The sequence below is a fragment of the Hipposideros armiger genome, unplaced genomic scaffold, assembly GCF_001890085.2.
Source record: "Hipposideros armiger isolate ML-2016 unplaced genomic scaffold, ASM189008v1 scaffold_249, whole genome shotgun sequence".
Taxonomy (NCBI): Eukaryota; Metazoa; Chordata; class Mammalia; order Chiroptera; family Hipposideridae; genus Hipposideros; species Hipposideros armiger.
The window spans coordinates 1,239,065-1,257,292 of NW_017731599.1; the positions used below are offsets into that span (position 1 = coordinate 1,239,065).

General features: G+C 36.4%; 1 protein-coding gene across 1 annotated transcript in view; it reads right to left on the reverse strand.

The window, feature by feature from the left end:
* The window catches only part of CDH8 (cadherin 8), a gene marked incomplete at its 5' end in the record, with an annotated part of 226,665 nt that overhangs the window by 42,822 nt on the left and 165,615 nt on the right, over positions 1–18,228 (reverse strand). Inside the window, one exon of the mRNA XM_019655891.1 lies at positions 9,583–9,700. Within this exon, the coding sequence (XP_019511436.1) occupies positions 9,583–9,700 (118 nt within the window). The remainder of the gene's footprint in view (positions 1–9,582; positions 9,701–18,228) is intronic.

The window sequence follows — 18,228 nt, forward strand, 5'->3', positions numbered from 1 at the left end:
TAAATCAAAAACTTCATCCAATAATTAAGTATCTTTATAAAACTTATATTTACTTACCTCCAGACTGAAAAGATAATATAAACAAATTCTAAACTATTGGAACCATGTGTCATATGTTTATTGAGATCTTTTAGTGCAAGGGAATAATTTATTTCTTTAATATGTCCAGCATTCTGCCTAAACATACTAAGAAAGAGAACTTCTAATATTGTAGAAGCATATCTTTTAATAATACTATCCAATATTTTAATATGCATGAGATTTAGTACGATAATTTCTAGTGTAACTATCACTTTCATATGCATTATTTCTTTTGAAGGCTGATAAAGAAGATACAGTGCATTGGTACCATGTCAGTTCCAGGTACTGCCCTTGGCATTTATACATTCTTTCATTGGTTTATCACAGCAGTTTTGCTTTAACAGTGTCAAACACAGTAGGTTATAGAAAGTTAAAAGCCTTGTTGAAAGCCACATCTTCATTAATCAGGAGATGCGGGACTTGTCTGACTTTAAAGTTTGTGATGTTTCTCCTAATACCACAGGTTTGGACACTCCGTGTGTTAGAATAGATGAGTCCTTATATCCCCAGCGCTAACCCATTCATTCTGTATAAGAGGAAACTCAAGTCCAAGGGGAAGTAAATCACAGTGTGACCTTGATGGAATTAGCATTGACTGGCCAAGTGAAAGCATGAAATTCAGAGAAAGATGATTGTGCTCAGCGTAGCAGGTGCAGTATCACCTTCTTTGCAGAATGCCCTAAGATAAACAGCCTTCAAAAGGGTGAGAATAATATACTCAAGAAATAGAGGCAGGAAATTCTAGTCGGCAATCTACTAGGATGAAAGCAAAGACAATGAGTAACCCAGAAAGGTCCAAGGACAGCAATTACGATCTTTCTCCACAAAGTGCACAAGCACATTCATTCTGGTGGCACCTTAGAGAAGAGATAGAATAGAAAATAGCTAGCAAATGAACCCAATGTCATGTCTAGAAATCAGCATCCTCTAGTTGCCCGGGACCCTCAGTAAACATTCCACATGGCAAGTTAGCTAAAATCTGTTCCCTGACAAGTAGCTGAACCAACTCTGCATAGGAACTGGAAAAGCCATAAACTGCAGTTAAGGAGACTTGAATCAAAATTAGAATGGATTCTAATAAACCAGCCAAAAAGAATCATCAGCCCCAACTCACTGGCAGTGCTACAGCCAAATGACTGTAATGTCTATGGATCACTGTGAATTTGAAAAGAGCTCCCCAATGCGTTTGACTCTGCCACCAGAAACACAGTGAATTGTATGGTTCAACATAGTTTGTCTAAGCTCAGGAATAATGAGGACACAAATATGAACTCACATGGAAAGTCATCTGCCCATGACTACAGATATATTGCACCACCCTGATCAGCCAAATGCTTTGTTAAGATGGGAGTGATGGAATCTATGAAACCTAACTCTTCTTTATGTAGATGCAGCTTCATAAGTTGGGTAAGGTTGAAGAGGTCACTTTATGACAGCATAGAAGTTAGAATGTGTAATCACTCCCCCCAAATCACTGTATTTTGCGGGTTAGCCTGTGAATTTCTCCACTGCCTCACAAAATCCATGTTAAATTATAGCCTTCCTCTCTGAGAATTCAAATTAGGCCAAGACTGGTCCTGAGGAGAACACAAATACACTGTATATGAGGATATAAATAGTGCCTGTTTTATTCATTGCTTGCTTCTCAATTCCAGGGTAGTGTCTGGCACATTGTAGGTACTAAAAAAATAGGTGTTGAATGAATGAATGAATGAATGAAGATGTGATCTTATTAATAACCTCAGAGGACGGTGGAGGAGACACTCCTGGACTCCTCTGTCTGTCTGCGCAGTGACCACACTGTCCAGTGGAGCAAAGCAAAGCAAACAGATTTCACAGCAACACTAAGCACTCCCTGCCTTTGCTCACAGGTGTGGGGAACCTGAGCTGCTCTGAATGTTTGGAAATTAGTTAGATGGGAAAGGGAGGTGGCAGAGGATGTATAGTCCAGACAAAAGGAAAAGAAAAGGGGGTTTGCAAAAGCATCATTGGTTCTGCGCATTAAAGCCAAAGGTTGCATAAGGGGTATAGAAGATGATAAGGTATAAGGGAGCGAGTGATGGAAAATAAAGTTGGGGAGATAGACATCCACCATCATTGCCCTTTTTAAAGTGCACTGCTTTTTAAAAAATGCATTTGAAGTTCTGTATTTAGCATCTACGATCTTCATCACCTTCGTATTTACGAAGAACTCTTAGCTCTTATCATTCCATCAACTTCAAGTATCCCACTTGCCAGTATATAGACAACTGTATGCAATTAGATCTACATATCAAACCTAGCCCTATGGAAACCTACAATTTTTAGATACTCTTTATTGTTATTCTTTGATTATGCTACAATAATGAGGGTTATATTCAAAGAACAACTTAAGTTATACAAATATTCTTCTTTCCCATTTTTCCTTTCCCTCTGCTTTACTCATGGCCTGTGTTTAGAGACATGTTGACTCATTAGCCCCTCGGGAAAGGGGCTTGAAGAACGCATGGTTAGTTACATCTGAAAGGCCTTATTTCAGGCTCCTTAGTATTATTTTTGTTTGTTGCATTGGGTAGATGAAAGAAATTTGGGAGGCTCACACAATGTAGAAGAAGGAGAAGATAGGGGAAAAAGACCCTAATATTTATTGAGTACCTTCAATTTTCCAGACACTGAACTGAGCACATTTTAATTTTTTTAACTTAAATTAATATTTTCTTATTCAAAACAATATGGGGTAAATATTATTTCCATGTTACTGATAAAGAGTCTAGGCTATTAAGTTATGTGTGCACGTTCTCATAGATCATAATCAGAAGAGCTAGGATCCAAATGTACATACTCTTAGCTATGAAGCCTGTGCTGTTCTATATTCCACAAGGTCTATCTTTATCATTCCTTGTAATTCATCCCAAGTCAACTTTTTAAATGTTTATCTATGCGAGTGTCCTCTTTATGTTCCCAAATTATTCCTGTGCCTTCTCTACCCACTTCAATAAATTGGGGGATCCAAAGCACATGGTGTGTGCTGTTGAGGTCACATGCCTAAACTGAATGTCACCTATGCCTAATGTCGTGTCTATAAAGTGCTGAAATTAATTCCAAATGCAAACTCCAGTGCTGAAAGGAGATGAAATGATTGTCAACTACATTTAACACTTTTTTCAGAAAAGAAGAGTTTGCATAGACTGACAGCTAATTTTGTTTCCACATTCAATTTTAATATTTGCTTGTGCTTACTAAAGTACAGCCATATTGACTGGGCACCTGCCACATCCCAAGGCCTATTTTTATGCTTGTAAATAGGTGATAAATCAGTAAATAGCATTATTTTTTAATGATATAAGCAACAACATGGTCCAAAAAGATTTGTTAAATAGAAAAACATGTCTCTGAGTAATTCTTTATATTCCTCCTGATGTTCAATTGATCCCTTTATTTTTCTGTTTTGCTGTTGAAGCAAAAGCCTCAGAAAACAACATTCTCAAAGGAAAGCATCTGTGCCCTCAGGTGTCTTTAAGATAACTATGCATGCGCCAATTTACCTTTTGTTTTTTCTCTTTCAAAAATCTTCGGAATTAGGATGCTGTGTAAGGACCAGGAATCATATTGTTAGCCAATAGACAGAATTTTTCAATCAATTCATAACTTTGAATAGCATATGGACAACTGCACAGATAAGTCTATGCCGTGTATCTAAATTACATTTCTGGTAGTCAGTAATCTCAGAACTAAATTATATTCCATAACATATACTGGAAAATAGATGCGAAGCGTCATCCTATGTTTGACCAGAGGAATGGTTTTAGGATTTTCAATATTTGCAAAGAAAATTCTTAACTTCTGACGGTACTCTTTGTAGTATGACTTAAAAAGGAAAAAAACAAAGATAAAGCGAATATATAAAATAACAAGACCTTTATAAAAACTACTTAAAGCAAAGAAACTCTAGTTTCCTGAATCAAGCCATACAGTCGTACGCAACTTGGAAAGTGGAAGTAAAGATCTGTTATCTATTTTTCTTAGCTTACACATCGTCCTTAATTACAGTTTAGACGACAAAATGAAACATAAATGGCTTTTTATCAACGGAACATTGCTGGAAGCATAAACAATAAATTATGAATTACCGAAGCAGAAGCCTTTCAGATCATGTATGCATAATGCTACCCTGCATATTCGGGATCCCAGTTGGACCTCCTGTTTCATGCAAATTGAGCATTATCTTTTATGATTGAACACTGAGGAAAAGTGCCATGCTTCATATGGGTAAGAGCTGACACCTTATACGAAAAAGACCTCTAGTCAATGTTTGGTGTTGGGGGTGGTGCTGTGAGAAAGTCCTTGGTATGGGCAGAGCACATGGAATCACCACATTGACAAGGTACACATACAGGCTTTCATTATCACACTCATACACAGTTTTCACTTGTTTAGGTACGGTTGCCCGGGAAACCCAGTAATAATGGATCTGCTTAGCTGAGAGATGGAGGGTTTTGTAAAGGCAACTTGAGGCAAAAGATGCTATTTCAGAAAGTTCTCTATTAGCTTCAATGAAGCCTGGCCTAATGGTAGAACTTAAGGAGCTCCGAGGTGGCCAGGAAGGCAGCTGGCTTACCGAGGGGGCCCTTTTTGCTGTGTGAATCATTAGGAAGGCCTGTCGGGTCCATTTCAGCCTGGATGGGGCACAGCTGGCTTACGGCAGGCACGAGAGGGACTTCACCTGCCTCAGCGCCTACATCCTGAATGCAGGAGAGGCAGGTATGAGGACTCAGCCTGAGAGAGGATGGAGGACAGATGGTCAGCTCCAGCTGGCTTAGGATCAGAGACATCCACTTCTATTTTCAAGCAGCCAATTGTAGTTTTGTGATAAGAAGAATCTGAGATGAGTTGACCTTATTCAAAAGAGCAAAGGAAGGCTGTCTAATGTTTATACAGAATGATTCCCGCAGAGTACGTGTGTTGCAAGGTTATGGGTGATTCAAAACAACTTGATATGCTAGAATGGAAAGCAGTCTTAACAAGTTGGAAGTGGGAGTTCGCCGTTATGTGGAAAGAGCTGAGTTTCATTTTGGCAAAGGACGAAAACAAAGCCTTCATATTCAAAACCAGATCCAGAAATCCTGCAGCTATTTCTGTGGCTGACAAATATTTTCATTATTTCTCCCCACCTTCTCCTTCTTTCTTATTTCCTTTATCTTCCTATTATAAAACCCTTCAGACTGAAATACATTGCTAAGCAGATTTCTTGCAGTGCAGTCTGGTGAGAATGAGGGCTTTCATGAGCCCTCTTTCAGAATTACTGTACCTCATTCAAAAATCAATGGAGTTAAAGCCACAAAGAGACCTGCTTGAGAATGGCAAGCTAGAGGAGGTAGAACATAATATGCGAATCCAGGAAATAATGAATTCATAAAACGAGTATCTTGCCCCATTTACTGATGAGTGGTTTTCTATGTGCCAGACATCCTGCTAAGAGCTGTCTCAACCCTAGGTTACACAAATCCATCACAGGGGTGAATAGATATTATTACCCTTTATTACAGATGAGGAAACTGAAGCTTACCATAACTTGCCTGTAGTCAGTGTCCATACAAGAGATGCTTCTAGAAAATAAAAAGACACAAACCCCAGACTACTTGACCAACCAGTTGAAACGGAAACCCCACCAAACAAAACATGAGCTATATTCTAAATGGGTAACCATGTTACATACAATTGACATAACCTAAGGTGCATTTATATTCTAAATGGGGTAACTATGTTATTATGTACTTTGAGATAACCCAAGCTGCGTTTATTCCAATGCTCTAGTCAACATCTACGTTACCCAAATCAATTACCACAATTATGCCTTCAGAATGACATTCTTGCCAAATAAGAGTTTGGTCAAAAAGGAGATATCAGGAAGAGAAGAAGAATGTTCATGTCACCAGGTACCCTAGTCCCCCTGCTGCCTTTTGTGAAGCCTACCTAAGCCACAATTGAGGCCAAGTTCACTATGTACTTCTTTTCTTCCCACAGCCCTTTTTAGGGAGCAGAGCTTTATGTTTTTTCCTCATTTGTCTATAAACCTGATGAACATACTTTTGTTGAAAACATGAACACTCCCATTTCACCAGACTGCTTCCTGGCAAATCCAGTCAAATTTTTTACCTACAACACGCAGGCTGGAGAAGGTCAGGTTTCTGCAGACCTCAAATTTTCTGCAAGATATTTCTGTATCTGTAAAAGGTCCATTTATCTTTCCTGTCTTGTTAGATTTAATTGCTAGGTATCTTCCATTTTCACGGTTGGAATGGAAACCAATACTGAAATGTGGTCAGCAAAACTCCTTTTGTTTAAAAATTCACCCAACTAGAAGATGGAGAAATCAATGCCTGGGCAATATAATTTAGAAAATTCAAGGTGCTGTGATCATTTGGTATGTACATGTGCTATAAATGATTCATCACATTTTTGACCTTTGCTTTCACCTTTATCCATATTGAAGGTTGCTTTTCTATTCTGGCAGAAATATGATTCTCATATATTCAGAAAGAGAATTATATGTGAAATCGCTCAACTGTGTAGGAGATAAGAGACAGCTAATTTCTATCTCATTTTGTCTTTGATTTTGAATTAGTCGGCTGAAAATTGCAGTAGGACCAATCTATATGAGAGAAGGGGAAGATCATAGTAACTTCAAGTTGAAAGACACAGCTGCAAGTTCCTTAGAAAACACCAAATCCTGAAACCATCTCCTTTAAAGTTCTAATTTAAAAGGAGGCTCATCCATCCATCATTTATGGATTTGAATATATTGGCTAGCTCAAAATCTTAACCTTCATCTAGTGGGAAGGGACTTGTAAATCATGATGCTTTCAGTGGAGAAGCATCAGCTATTGACCATTTTAAAGTCAATCTTAAGCAGAAAACAAACTCTTTTAAATATATTGTACCATTGGATCCCTTCCGTGTTTGAAACATAAAATATACCATAGTTTTTAAATTTATAAAAATGTTTATTATTTGGTTATTTTTGGTTGATTTTATGTTCTGTCATCATTAATAATAAGGAATGGGTAACAGGCTTACAAGATAGCTATTTATTTATCTACCTACCTATCTATATTTTTCAAACATTTTAAATCTGACAACTCTTTTCAGCACTCTATTTCTGCATGCTAGGGAGAAACAAATTGCCTTTTTTATTTTTACAGTAACTATCCAGATGCCAAAAATTAGTGGTCTACAGAACAAAACTCAAGAATTTCTAGAGCAGGAAAAGGGAGATAGAGTATAAACTTGACATATCTATTGCAAACACCTGTAGGTTCATGATTTATTATATGGAGATATTGGATACTTGAACCTTAAGTTCATAATCACAGTGAACATATAATCTTAATTTCCACAAGATAATCCTGGTTTATGGTTTTTCCAGGCATAAACGTACATGTCAATAGCAACCCCTTTCACTTCAAGAAGTATCCCAGTTGAAATAATAGACTACACGGCCATTGTTTGTAAAATAAATAGACACACAATTTAAAATAAAGAATCATAGCACAAAAAGTGCTCTTTCTGCCTTGAGTAATTTTGCAATACCTGGCATGCTTTTTAGTAAATTCTCTCTCNTCACACACACACACACACACACACACACACACACACACACACACCTGTGAGATACGTCAAAACTGTAACTTCCATTTTCTAGTTTTAAAATAAAATAGATAACCCACATGCCTTTAAATATTCTATTATATGGTGTTTATTGAAATACGTGATGGGGCTAAACATGCCTTCCTAAGCATATAACCTTTTACTTTCTACTAGTTCCAAAAATTAGAGCAAACACATGAAACCCATCCACTGTAGGACTAAAATGTCCTCTTTAAAGGCTTAGAGCATAATGAATCTAGTAGAAAACTACTTGCACTGGTGCCCAGTGACAACCTCTCATCCATTCAAACATGTTAATTTAATATAGGGGCTTCAACAGGCCATGCCTCTAACAGGCACATCTTGAAATTGCAGAAACATAGAAAACACCAAAAAGTTCAGGACATTTGGGATAGAAAAACATTTCTTTACAGAGAATTTTAAAATGTGAGGCATTTTACATGCAAAAATAATGACAGATACCTATTAGCTCACAAGCAACATAAGCACGGACCACTCTATGCACAGACTTTCAGCTCAGCTTGGGATTTCGGAGGGAGCTTTCGGCTTAGCCATAGCCATGTGACTTCCGTAAAAAAAGAAATCTTGGCAACGCTAACTGAAAAACACAGGCAATGTACTTGGATGAGAGTTCTTAATTAGGGGAGGCTAACAAATGAGTGCTCCTTTACTAAGGAGAAAGAACGAGATTTTGTCTCCTTCGTATTTATAACAGTGGAAGCCAGCTCAATGAGTAATATCCACATAACGACTTTCTCATTTCCTTTTCTGTGATGCCTCACGTTTATCAAAGCATCCTCAAAGAACTAAGTGGAATTATGTTAAAGGGTAAGGCCATAATATATCTCACAAGAGCCATAAAATGTTATTTTTTTTCATTAAAAAAATTGTGTCAAAATTCACTACCTCCTAGAAACAGAACATAACAAATAACCATCCCCCCCAAAAAATGCCATAAACCAAATTTTACTTTTCTGATTGAGCATAGCTTTTATATAGACCATTCAGACATCTAAACAAATGCATGTAATAAAGCCAGAAGGCAGCCTGAGACAATACATTTATTTTGCTAATCATTCTAAAACAGCTGAAACTAAGACTTAAATATAGCTGAGCCAAAATAAACAGTTAATAATCCCTGTTAAGTAGACAGCAGCTTAGAAAACAAAAAGGAACACATCAGATAGACTTTTTAAATAATGATCTATGACCTTCATATGTAATAGACAATAGTTAAGGGAAACTGTTAATCTAAGCTCGGTTCTCAAGAATTAATGAAATGCATTCAATGTTCTCCATGAGTGAAAAACTTAACAATAAAATCAGTTCATATTAGCTCCAAAATAATAATGATAAGGAGTGTCCTTCAAGAAGGATTTTCTGATTTAATTTCTATTGTTAACGTTGGTACAGGATTACAACAAATACTTCTAATGTGTACCCACAAACCAGGCAAAATTAGAGTAGGCTTTCCCTAAAGACTTGGCGAACAGTCAATTAAAACATAGCAACTACAAAGTATAAGCCAGCTCCTCTTCTAACAGATACTTCAGTATTTCAAAATTCCCGAAACTTTCACAAGGGTTAACCCTTACTGTTCACTTTTAAAAGTAAGGAGATTGAGCTATGCCCTGGGATAAAATTAACTTTTCACATTAGTCATTTTCTTATCTATTGTTTCAATATTGGAAAGAGGAAGTGATGTTAACATCCATTCCATTAAGCTCATAAGCTGGATTTCAACTGCTCATAGGTGAAGAAAAATTATTTTATTGATATTTTCAGTCATCATATGAACTCATATCTTAGTTTCCAACTTATCTTTTACCCTGTTTCACATGCTAATACATTTACCTTCATTTTTCTTGATGGTAAAATTCGGATTGTTGACCATTTCTGGAAGAAGACTGTATAAGAAATAATGTCCATTTTTGGGGTCATCTTTGTCCATGGCACTCACTGTCTGAATGACCTGTAACATAAAACTTGATGTCAGCATTTCCGATGACCTCAAAGGATTTGAACTGCCTTTAAAAGCTGAGTGGCATCCCTTTTGATCCAAGGAATCTTTTTCAGTGTTCTAAATTGTCATGGATGGTTTGTGCCAAGAATAAGGAGAAACATTTATTACTTTAAAACCTCAGCTTTGATAAGTTGATGAAAATTAAGGTCATTACCTTTCTGTCTATTTGGTGTCTGGGGCTCGAAATAGCATATTTAAGAATATATGAAAATTCCACTGGGCAATTGCAGGTTTCTTTCCAATTTGAGTATATACAGGCATCTAGAATGAGATTTGGAATTGTTACAGTGATGGCAGCGTGGCTTTTGGGAAGACCTTGGAGGTAAAAGACTTAAATCTTGAATCCTCACAATTCCTCTTTAATTTCACTCATCAGGTTGCAAGTGTTTGCCAAGTAGAATTTTCCTTGGCACAAACACCATTGCAACAAACCTTTCTGAGGAATTGCATCTCTTCACACCCAATAATGAATACTGTTTTCAAAGCTAGTGGATAATACACATAAACAATGCTTTGGAGTGTATCCTGAGATGAATAAATTATAGGGATTAGAAGAATTACCACTGTGCAGAGAGCTGTTTGGATAGATACACATAGTTGGAATTGGTGCCGGTTGGATGTGCTTGTTTCATTTGCAAAGCTGCATTAACTTAGTGCTCAGTTATTTCTTCAGATGTCAGAGAATTAGCTTAATAATTCATATTTATGATGCTGTGATATCAATCACTTCAATATGAAACACTGGGCAACAGCTGATGTAGAAAAAAAGATAGCTTATACTTCTCGTAGAAATAACTACAACATAATTTCTACAAAAAAAATGCCTATGAAGCATGACAGTCAAGGTGATATCAAATTTACCATAAAAAAATGAACAGGGAAATGCTCTCACGTTTATGAAACTTAGAGGATGGGATGATGATGACTAATATATCATGTCTGTTTGAACAATTATGCCCCATTCAACTTTGCCAATTTTATTAAAGAACAAATGGGTCGCTTCTTTTTAAGAAAGTGACATCATTGCCTTGTAACTTCATCACCTAAACAGGTGTGAGAAGCACGGTTTCAGAATATTTTTAGCAGCTGTGGAGATTTGCATAGTGTCAAGCACACACTATATGACAAGCAGTGCATTGAGGTTATTTGAGGCATAAATGAAATAACCTCTCTGTTCTATGTCTCCATTTTTAAAATTGAACCCCTCTTTGTAGGTGTTTCGCTTTTGTTAAGGACCTTATGAAATGGTTTCTAATTGTACTTAGCTTGAGTAACAATATGACCCCCCCCCCAAAAAAAGCAAAAACCAATATGACAAAAAAGTAGCACAGACTATATAACTCATGGTTAAGACAGAGGTAGTCATTAAAGTGTGGACTTAATGAAATCAAGCTTTCTTGACAGAAGGTATTACAGAATCTCACCCTTTACTCACCGTGTGACATCGAGGGAGTTAGGAACTCTGAAACACAGTTTCCTGGCATTCTGAAATCGTACACAAAGAGTACCTTTCTCATACAGTTGCTTTAATTATTGATGTGAATTCATGTCCATCTCTTAATATAGTGTCTGGCTTATAGCAAATGCTCAATTAATGATAGCATGTTCATTATCATCATTATTATTAGGATTTTTTATTAGGCTCACTATCCTTTATTTATGACTTAGCACTTTGACAGGTGTCATGACTTTGATGTTACCCAAAGAGGACCCTGACATCATCAGATTAGATGGAAATGCCATTATATTTACTGTATTTAAACCTTTAGTATATTTGCCTTGACATTTAAGCGCTGTGGTTGCAGTTTTATAAACATGAACGAATAAAAGTACCAGGGGAAAAGCTGTGAAACACAGATGGCACTTTGGTGCAAACACCTAACAGGAGAATTGGGTGAGAACCTTCTTTGAGTCAATAAAGGATAGAGAGGGAGTTCCTCGTGAGCAGCTAGGTGTGCCATCCCCTTCTCCCTCTGCTCAATTTTGCTTCAAAAGGACTTTTATTTCCAGGGGAACCTGTTGAAGAAGTAACTCCTGAAGTGTGTAAGCACATGTGAAAAATAAGGGCAAAGAAAAAGAGGGTTTCTTGATGTTCTGCGGTGGAAATCATTTATAACCAAGTGCACTCTTATAGTCTATTTAGTGGCTAGAGCGCCTACAAGTAATACCTCTCCTAATATTACTAAGTAATCTGCACAGAAAAGACTCATACATGCTTGCGAGGGCCCTCGCATGAGTTATTTGATTAGTTAAGCCTCCAGGACCAACACAAAAGATGCAATAATTTAGCTTACCTGAAGTAAAGGAGTATAATTACCTGACATAGCACCTCTCAGAAGTTTGGTCTAAACATTACACCCACAATGGCCATGTTTTCCCACCATTTATTTAAGTCTGTAACTCTGTTAGGCATGCAGCGTTTTAAGCCTGCTCAACCAGAAAGTCTTAAGGTGGGGCCGAGAAATCTGCATTTTAAAGAGTCTCCTAGGTGAGTCTGATGCATGCTGACATCTGAGAACAACGGCCTTGAGCCAAGGGAGAAGATTGGTGTCCATGGCTCCTTCATTATTACTTATTAGGAGTATTTGTATTGTCTACCTCGCATCATACTCAGTGTATGATGTGTTGAGGAAAAACTGATGAAATGGTAAATCTTTAAATCAACGTCCAAATATCTCATGAACTGGTTATAGTTAAGACTTTGGTTTAAACCATTTTTGACACTTCATTTTATTTTAGTGTGGATGGCCACTGTCTCGTCATTTTATCTAAAAATAGACACCCAGTAGATCACTCGAAGGACTTCAGGTTATTAAAATGCATTAAGGTACCCATGTTAAAAAGGCTGAAATTTTCATTGATGTAATAACATCTGAATACACGTAGTTTTAATCACTAGAAGAAGAAGAATGGGTTTATTCAAGCAAGTACACCTCCACACAAGTAGATTTTATAGTCACACTGAGTAGGTGGTAAATGAAAACTACACAGATTTCCCACCATGAGCTACTATGACAGCGATTAATTTTTTAAGTATTTGGACAACTATTTCATGGAAATGATATAAAATTTTCTGGAGAGTTCACAGGTTTTAGGAGTACACTTATAGCATGTACTTAAAGTATTTTCCTTTCTACCAATAAAAGTAGAATACGATTGAAAAATCTAATATTTAACAATTTATTGTGGATTAAAGGGAAGCTGAAAGCTAATACACATCTCTATCGGAAAAGCAAAGCATATCTGGGTGTTGGGATAAGGAATGGAATTTCAGGGCCATGCTTGGATTTCTATGAGAGTGGCCTGTTCTATTTCTTGAGACTACTAATTAGAAATAATTGCTCTAAGGCATGAAACTGAAAAACAAAATTGAGAATTGTGGGGCCATATCATAATTTTGACTGTGTTTTTTTTAACTATCCATTGCTTATCAATAACACTAAACTGAACTTAGATCATTTTTATTAGCAGGATTTATTGAACTTTATTTTAGACTATTTTATATTAACCCAAAAATATTTAACAGCAGTAGGCTATCACTGGCATTAGTAGCTTTTGAAAAGGCAAGCAGCCAGCAAACAAATACATTTCTGATGAGCTGATCTGTTAACAACCATAAAACCATCATGGAATCTCTTAGAATATCCCCCATGAGTTCCTGTCTATGTTATTCATTGATTTGTTCTTAGGTGATGAGTTGGTGTTTTGTTGTGTTTTGTTTTCTCCCTCACTGTTATTAGAACAGTGTCTGGCACATGGTGGCTATTTAATAAGTATTGTCTAAATGGATCAATAAGTGGACAAATAAATAAATTATGCCCAGCATGCTTTAGCATCATCGCCAATTCTTACATAACTTTGAGAAGTAGGTATGAAGAATCTTATCTGAACCCTAGTGCATCAAAGATAGTATTTATAACATCTGATGCCAGATACATCTGATAACAAACTCCCTGAATTTTCCTGCCTCAATACACCAGGATGCCTCAAAATTTTATTGAGTCATACCTTCTGTACATGTATTTTAGTTAAATTGGGGCTCAGAACTTCAATATTTTGGCAAGTGCATAAGGACGCACTCAGGCACTTTTGCTGCTGGCATACTTCGTTTTATGGGTCTAAAAGTTCCTTCTGATTCTGACTGATAGCCAGCGAATGGAGATATCATAGTTCTTTCAGAGCGTGAGCAAGGTGAGAGAGGGCTAATCTGTTGTAACTTTCGGAATGTATTCCAAGGCTTCTGGAATAGACATCTATTCTCCAGGAACACTCGGCAATGATAGCCAAGATGATATCTGCCATCATAGCACACTGTCACTTTCTCAGATATAGAACTTAATTTTCTCTTTCTCGGAAAATCTTTCTGTAGTGACATGAACTGGAAGGTGGTGGAAAGGGGCTGAATGAGAGGAGAGACAGTCAAAGGCGGTGCAGACAGGACAGCGACAATTTTTGGTTTTCTATTCATTCTTCTGTCTGCTATTGCCAGTTTATTTCTGGTTATCAATGTTCACTTTCCTGAAATGCTAACTTCTATTTCTTAGAGTAGTAGTTTTAAACTTGGGGAAGAAAAAGGATGATCCATGAATGAGCATCACATGGTTCAAACCTCTAAACTTGAAAATAAAATTGAAACAGAGACCAAAGGAGTGGGTGAAAAGGGGAAGGGGGATAGAGTCACGAATATTGTGATAAGTTTACACAGTGACAGATGATTACTAGAATTAGTGGGGTGATCGCATTGTAAGGTGCAAAAAGTGAAATCACGCTATTTTATACCTGAAACTAATATGACCAATGTAAGATTGTATACCAACTATACTTAAATTAAAAAGAGGAGAAACAAAAGAAAGTAAAATTGTATGAAATTGTTTATATATGCACACAGATGAAGGGAAAATCCATAGCTTTCATTACATTATCAATGGTGTTCATAACTGAAGGAAACAAAGCAAAATGGGTTAAGAACCATTCCTTAAAAGAGGGGCCCTGGAAAATGAAAATTATGCATACAACAGAAACCAAGTGATAACAATGATGATGAAAAAAGAGGAAATATGAACATTTGAGAAATTATATCAAAATCCACACATTAACCCACACATCCTCAATTATTTCAAAACTGCATAAAAGAGTTCAATATAAACGCCATTTACATCCACTGAATGGATAGTTCCTGGGTATTTATTATAATCTGCAAGGCAATCTACTCTCTACCAAAACTTTTCTTTTCTTACCCAGTGTTTTCCCATGTCACATTTTTTTGCATGAATACATCCTTGCCTTTAGGAAGTATTAGATAGCTATTCAGAGCATGTACCTTAGAGGTCTGACCTATAGAAAATACAACAGGAGAATGTAGATTAGATCGTATATATCTTTTAAACTCTTATTGAAGTCCTCAGTCCTCTGGGTAGACATTTCGGGCGTCATAAATTCACTGTAGCACTTCCAACATTTTCCTTGGCTTCAGTCTTTTTCACTCGCCTTTCCTTAACTAACACTAAGTTGAGGTAAAATGATGTATAGAAAGGGCTCCTGAAAATAGTGTTTATACAAAGTTTGGAATTTTCAGTTCCTCCTGACTCTTATTTTCTTTAGCTGGACTCTGCATATTTTATGTGTATTTTGTACACCTCCAAAATGATCTATATATATATATATGTGTGTGTGTGTGTGTGTGTGTGTGTATATACATACATATATATGTATATATATACATATATATGTATATATATACATATATATGTATATATATATTTAAATCACTCCGTCACTTGCTTTACTTTGAAAACTTCACTAGTAGGATAAAATCCAGTTTTTAACATAGCTTAGAAGTCTCAACCCTCTCTTTGCTCTTGTGTCCCCTCCATTTTCCACTACATTACATCACAAGAATACTTCCTGAGGCTTCCTTAACATTATAAACATTACTACGTAGGCTGAAAATGTATCCTATTGCTAATTCTCCTGAAGCAAGATTTTCCCAACTGGGTTCCATTTACCACTAGATCTATAGTTTTTCTCTGGAGGAAATTTGAAAGACTTTATAATCAACTATGTTTGGTACGTGCCAAATACCACATAGCCCTTTAGTGAGTCCTATGTATGTACACATCTCACAGTTAAACACAATCAACAGAAGATGATATTATTTAACTTTGTTTAATACAGTGGTTCCCACCATTGTTTGGTCAAACATACATACAGACACACCACACCATATATTGACATGCTATACCCTGCAAGTGTTTCTCAGACACTCAATTTAAGAAATGCTATCTTCTAAAACTCCACATGAATCATAAAGATCTGGAAGACTTTTTTGATCTCTTTGGGAAAGTGTTGTGCTTGCACTATGATGGTTATAACAATGTTTCCATTTGGTTCTCTGCCCTTCCAATAATGTGTCAGCTTCTCTTGGTACCAGGTTTTACCCAATTTACGAGGTTGGACAATTAAGTTCGTGAACTCATCCTAGGAAAAGTGCTCCATACCTCATTGTTGAATATCACTATGGTCACCTTCGAAGTATTCCATTTGGGAAGCTATGCACTGATGCCAGTGCCTAGTCCACCCTTCAAAGCAATTTTGGAACTCTATTTCTGGAATGGCCATTAGAGCTGTTGTCATATTACCCTTGATGTCCTGAATGTCATCAAAATGTCTTCCTTTCAATATTTCCTTTATTTTCAGGTAAAGAAAGAAGTCATTGGGGGCCAGATCAGGTGAGTAGGGAGGGTGTCCCAGTATGGTTATTTGCTTACTGGTTAAAATCTCCCTCACAGACAGTGCCTTGTGAGCTGATGCATTGTCGTGATGCAAGAACCATGAATTGTTGGCAAAAAGTTCAGATCATCTAACTTTTTCACGCAGCCTTTTCAGCACTTCCAAATAGTAAACTTGGTTAACTGTGTGTACACTTGGTACAAATTCATAATGAATAATCCCTCTGATATCAAAAAAGGTTAGCAACATCGTTGCAACAAGTTCACAAACTTAATTGTCAGACCTCATATGTCACACGCACAAAGTAATACCTTCTCTACCTAGTGTCAATTTTACTTTCTTCAAAAATGCATGATCATTAACATGGCTTCCATGAACAAATGGAAACAAGCAGACACATGTGCCTACCTCACTTTCATCCTAAATTCTTATTCTGTCACTTGTAGGTTGAAAATAAAATGAAGACAATACGTCAGTCTGTAACAGCCCAAGATTAAAAAAAAAAATCCTTTGTACCATTTTCTCTGTGGATCATCAATTTTTTAGGTTAGGGGCCAGAATAAAACATTTGGAATTTAGACTCACACAAAAGGTTCAGCCACCCCATACGGAGGCTGCAGCACGATTTCAATAAAAGACTTAGATAGGCTGTGTTCCTGAAAGTTGATTCCAGTGAATTTGAAAACAACGATTATATTAACCCACCAATTCATGTGGGGAGGAATGAAGTAGGAACCATTCCTTCACGCTTGACAAATAAAACAATGGTAAATGTTTTACAAGAAATATTTTGTAAAAAAATGCTTTACAGAGGGAAGCTTATTCCAACACAGGGGAATAGGTTGTCCGGTTATATTAAACCTGTTTAGGGATTATTTATAGTGTTTTGCTCCAAATCAAAGCTCCTAAAGATATAAGACTAACAACAATTGAAAAGTACTAATAAAGTATATTATGCTTTTAATCCATGAGACTACTTAAAATAAATACTACTAATAATTACAACTATTTATTGAGCAGCTGATATTGACCTAGATATTCCTAAAACATGAGTGTTTAAACTAACAGAGATTGAGGCCCAGTCATAAAACTAGTAAATGGTAGAGCTGTGACTCACACACTTAAATGGTTCCAGTTTTAAACTCTTTCATGGTATTTTTTCACTTATGCTTTTCCTTCTGTCAAAGTCGTGCTCTCAAAGTCATACTTCTACTAATGATTCTCTTAAAATATGTTTTGTTACATATGATTTCCTCAAATATTGTTTTATGCATTCCATTCATTTACTATCTTTTCACTCCACCCAAAATTAAATGAAAATCATACTTTATGCATTTTGTTGAGGCCATCAATTTCATCCATTTTAAAATCAATCCTGTCTCCCTCTTGTGTATAAATCCTGGAAGATGCCTGCCGGCAGGAAAGTTAAAATTAAATCTCCTATATTTATTGTTTCTGGAGTGCTATAAAATGTCATAATTGCATTTCATTGTTTCACATATGTTAGAAAAAAAGATCAACAGAAACTAAAAAATAAATAAATGTAGTTGCAAACTCATTCATTGCTGGTGTTTATCAAGAGATAATTATCTTTTCTTATTAAGCTATATTTATTTTCACTTAAGGTTTCATGGGATGGATTTGAATAAAGTGTGTTATGGGTCACAGGAGTTCATTTTTTTTTCTTTTGAAAAATGCTCACCCTTGATCAGCATCTTATTCTCATGACTATTTTTCTAAGGAGTGAC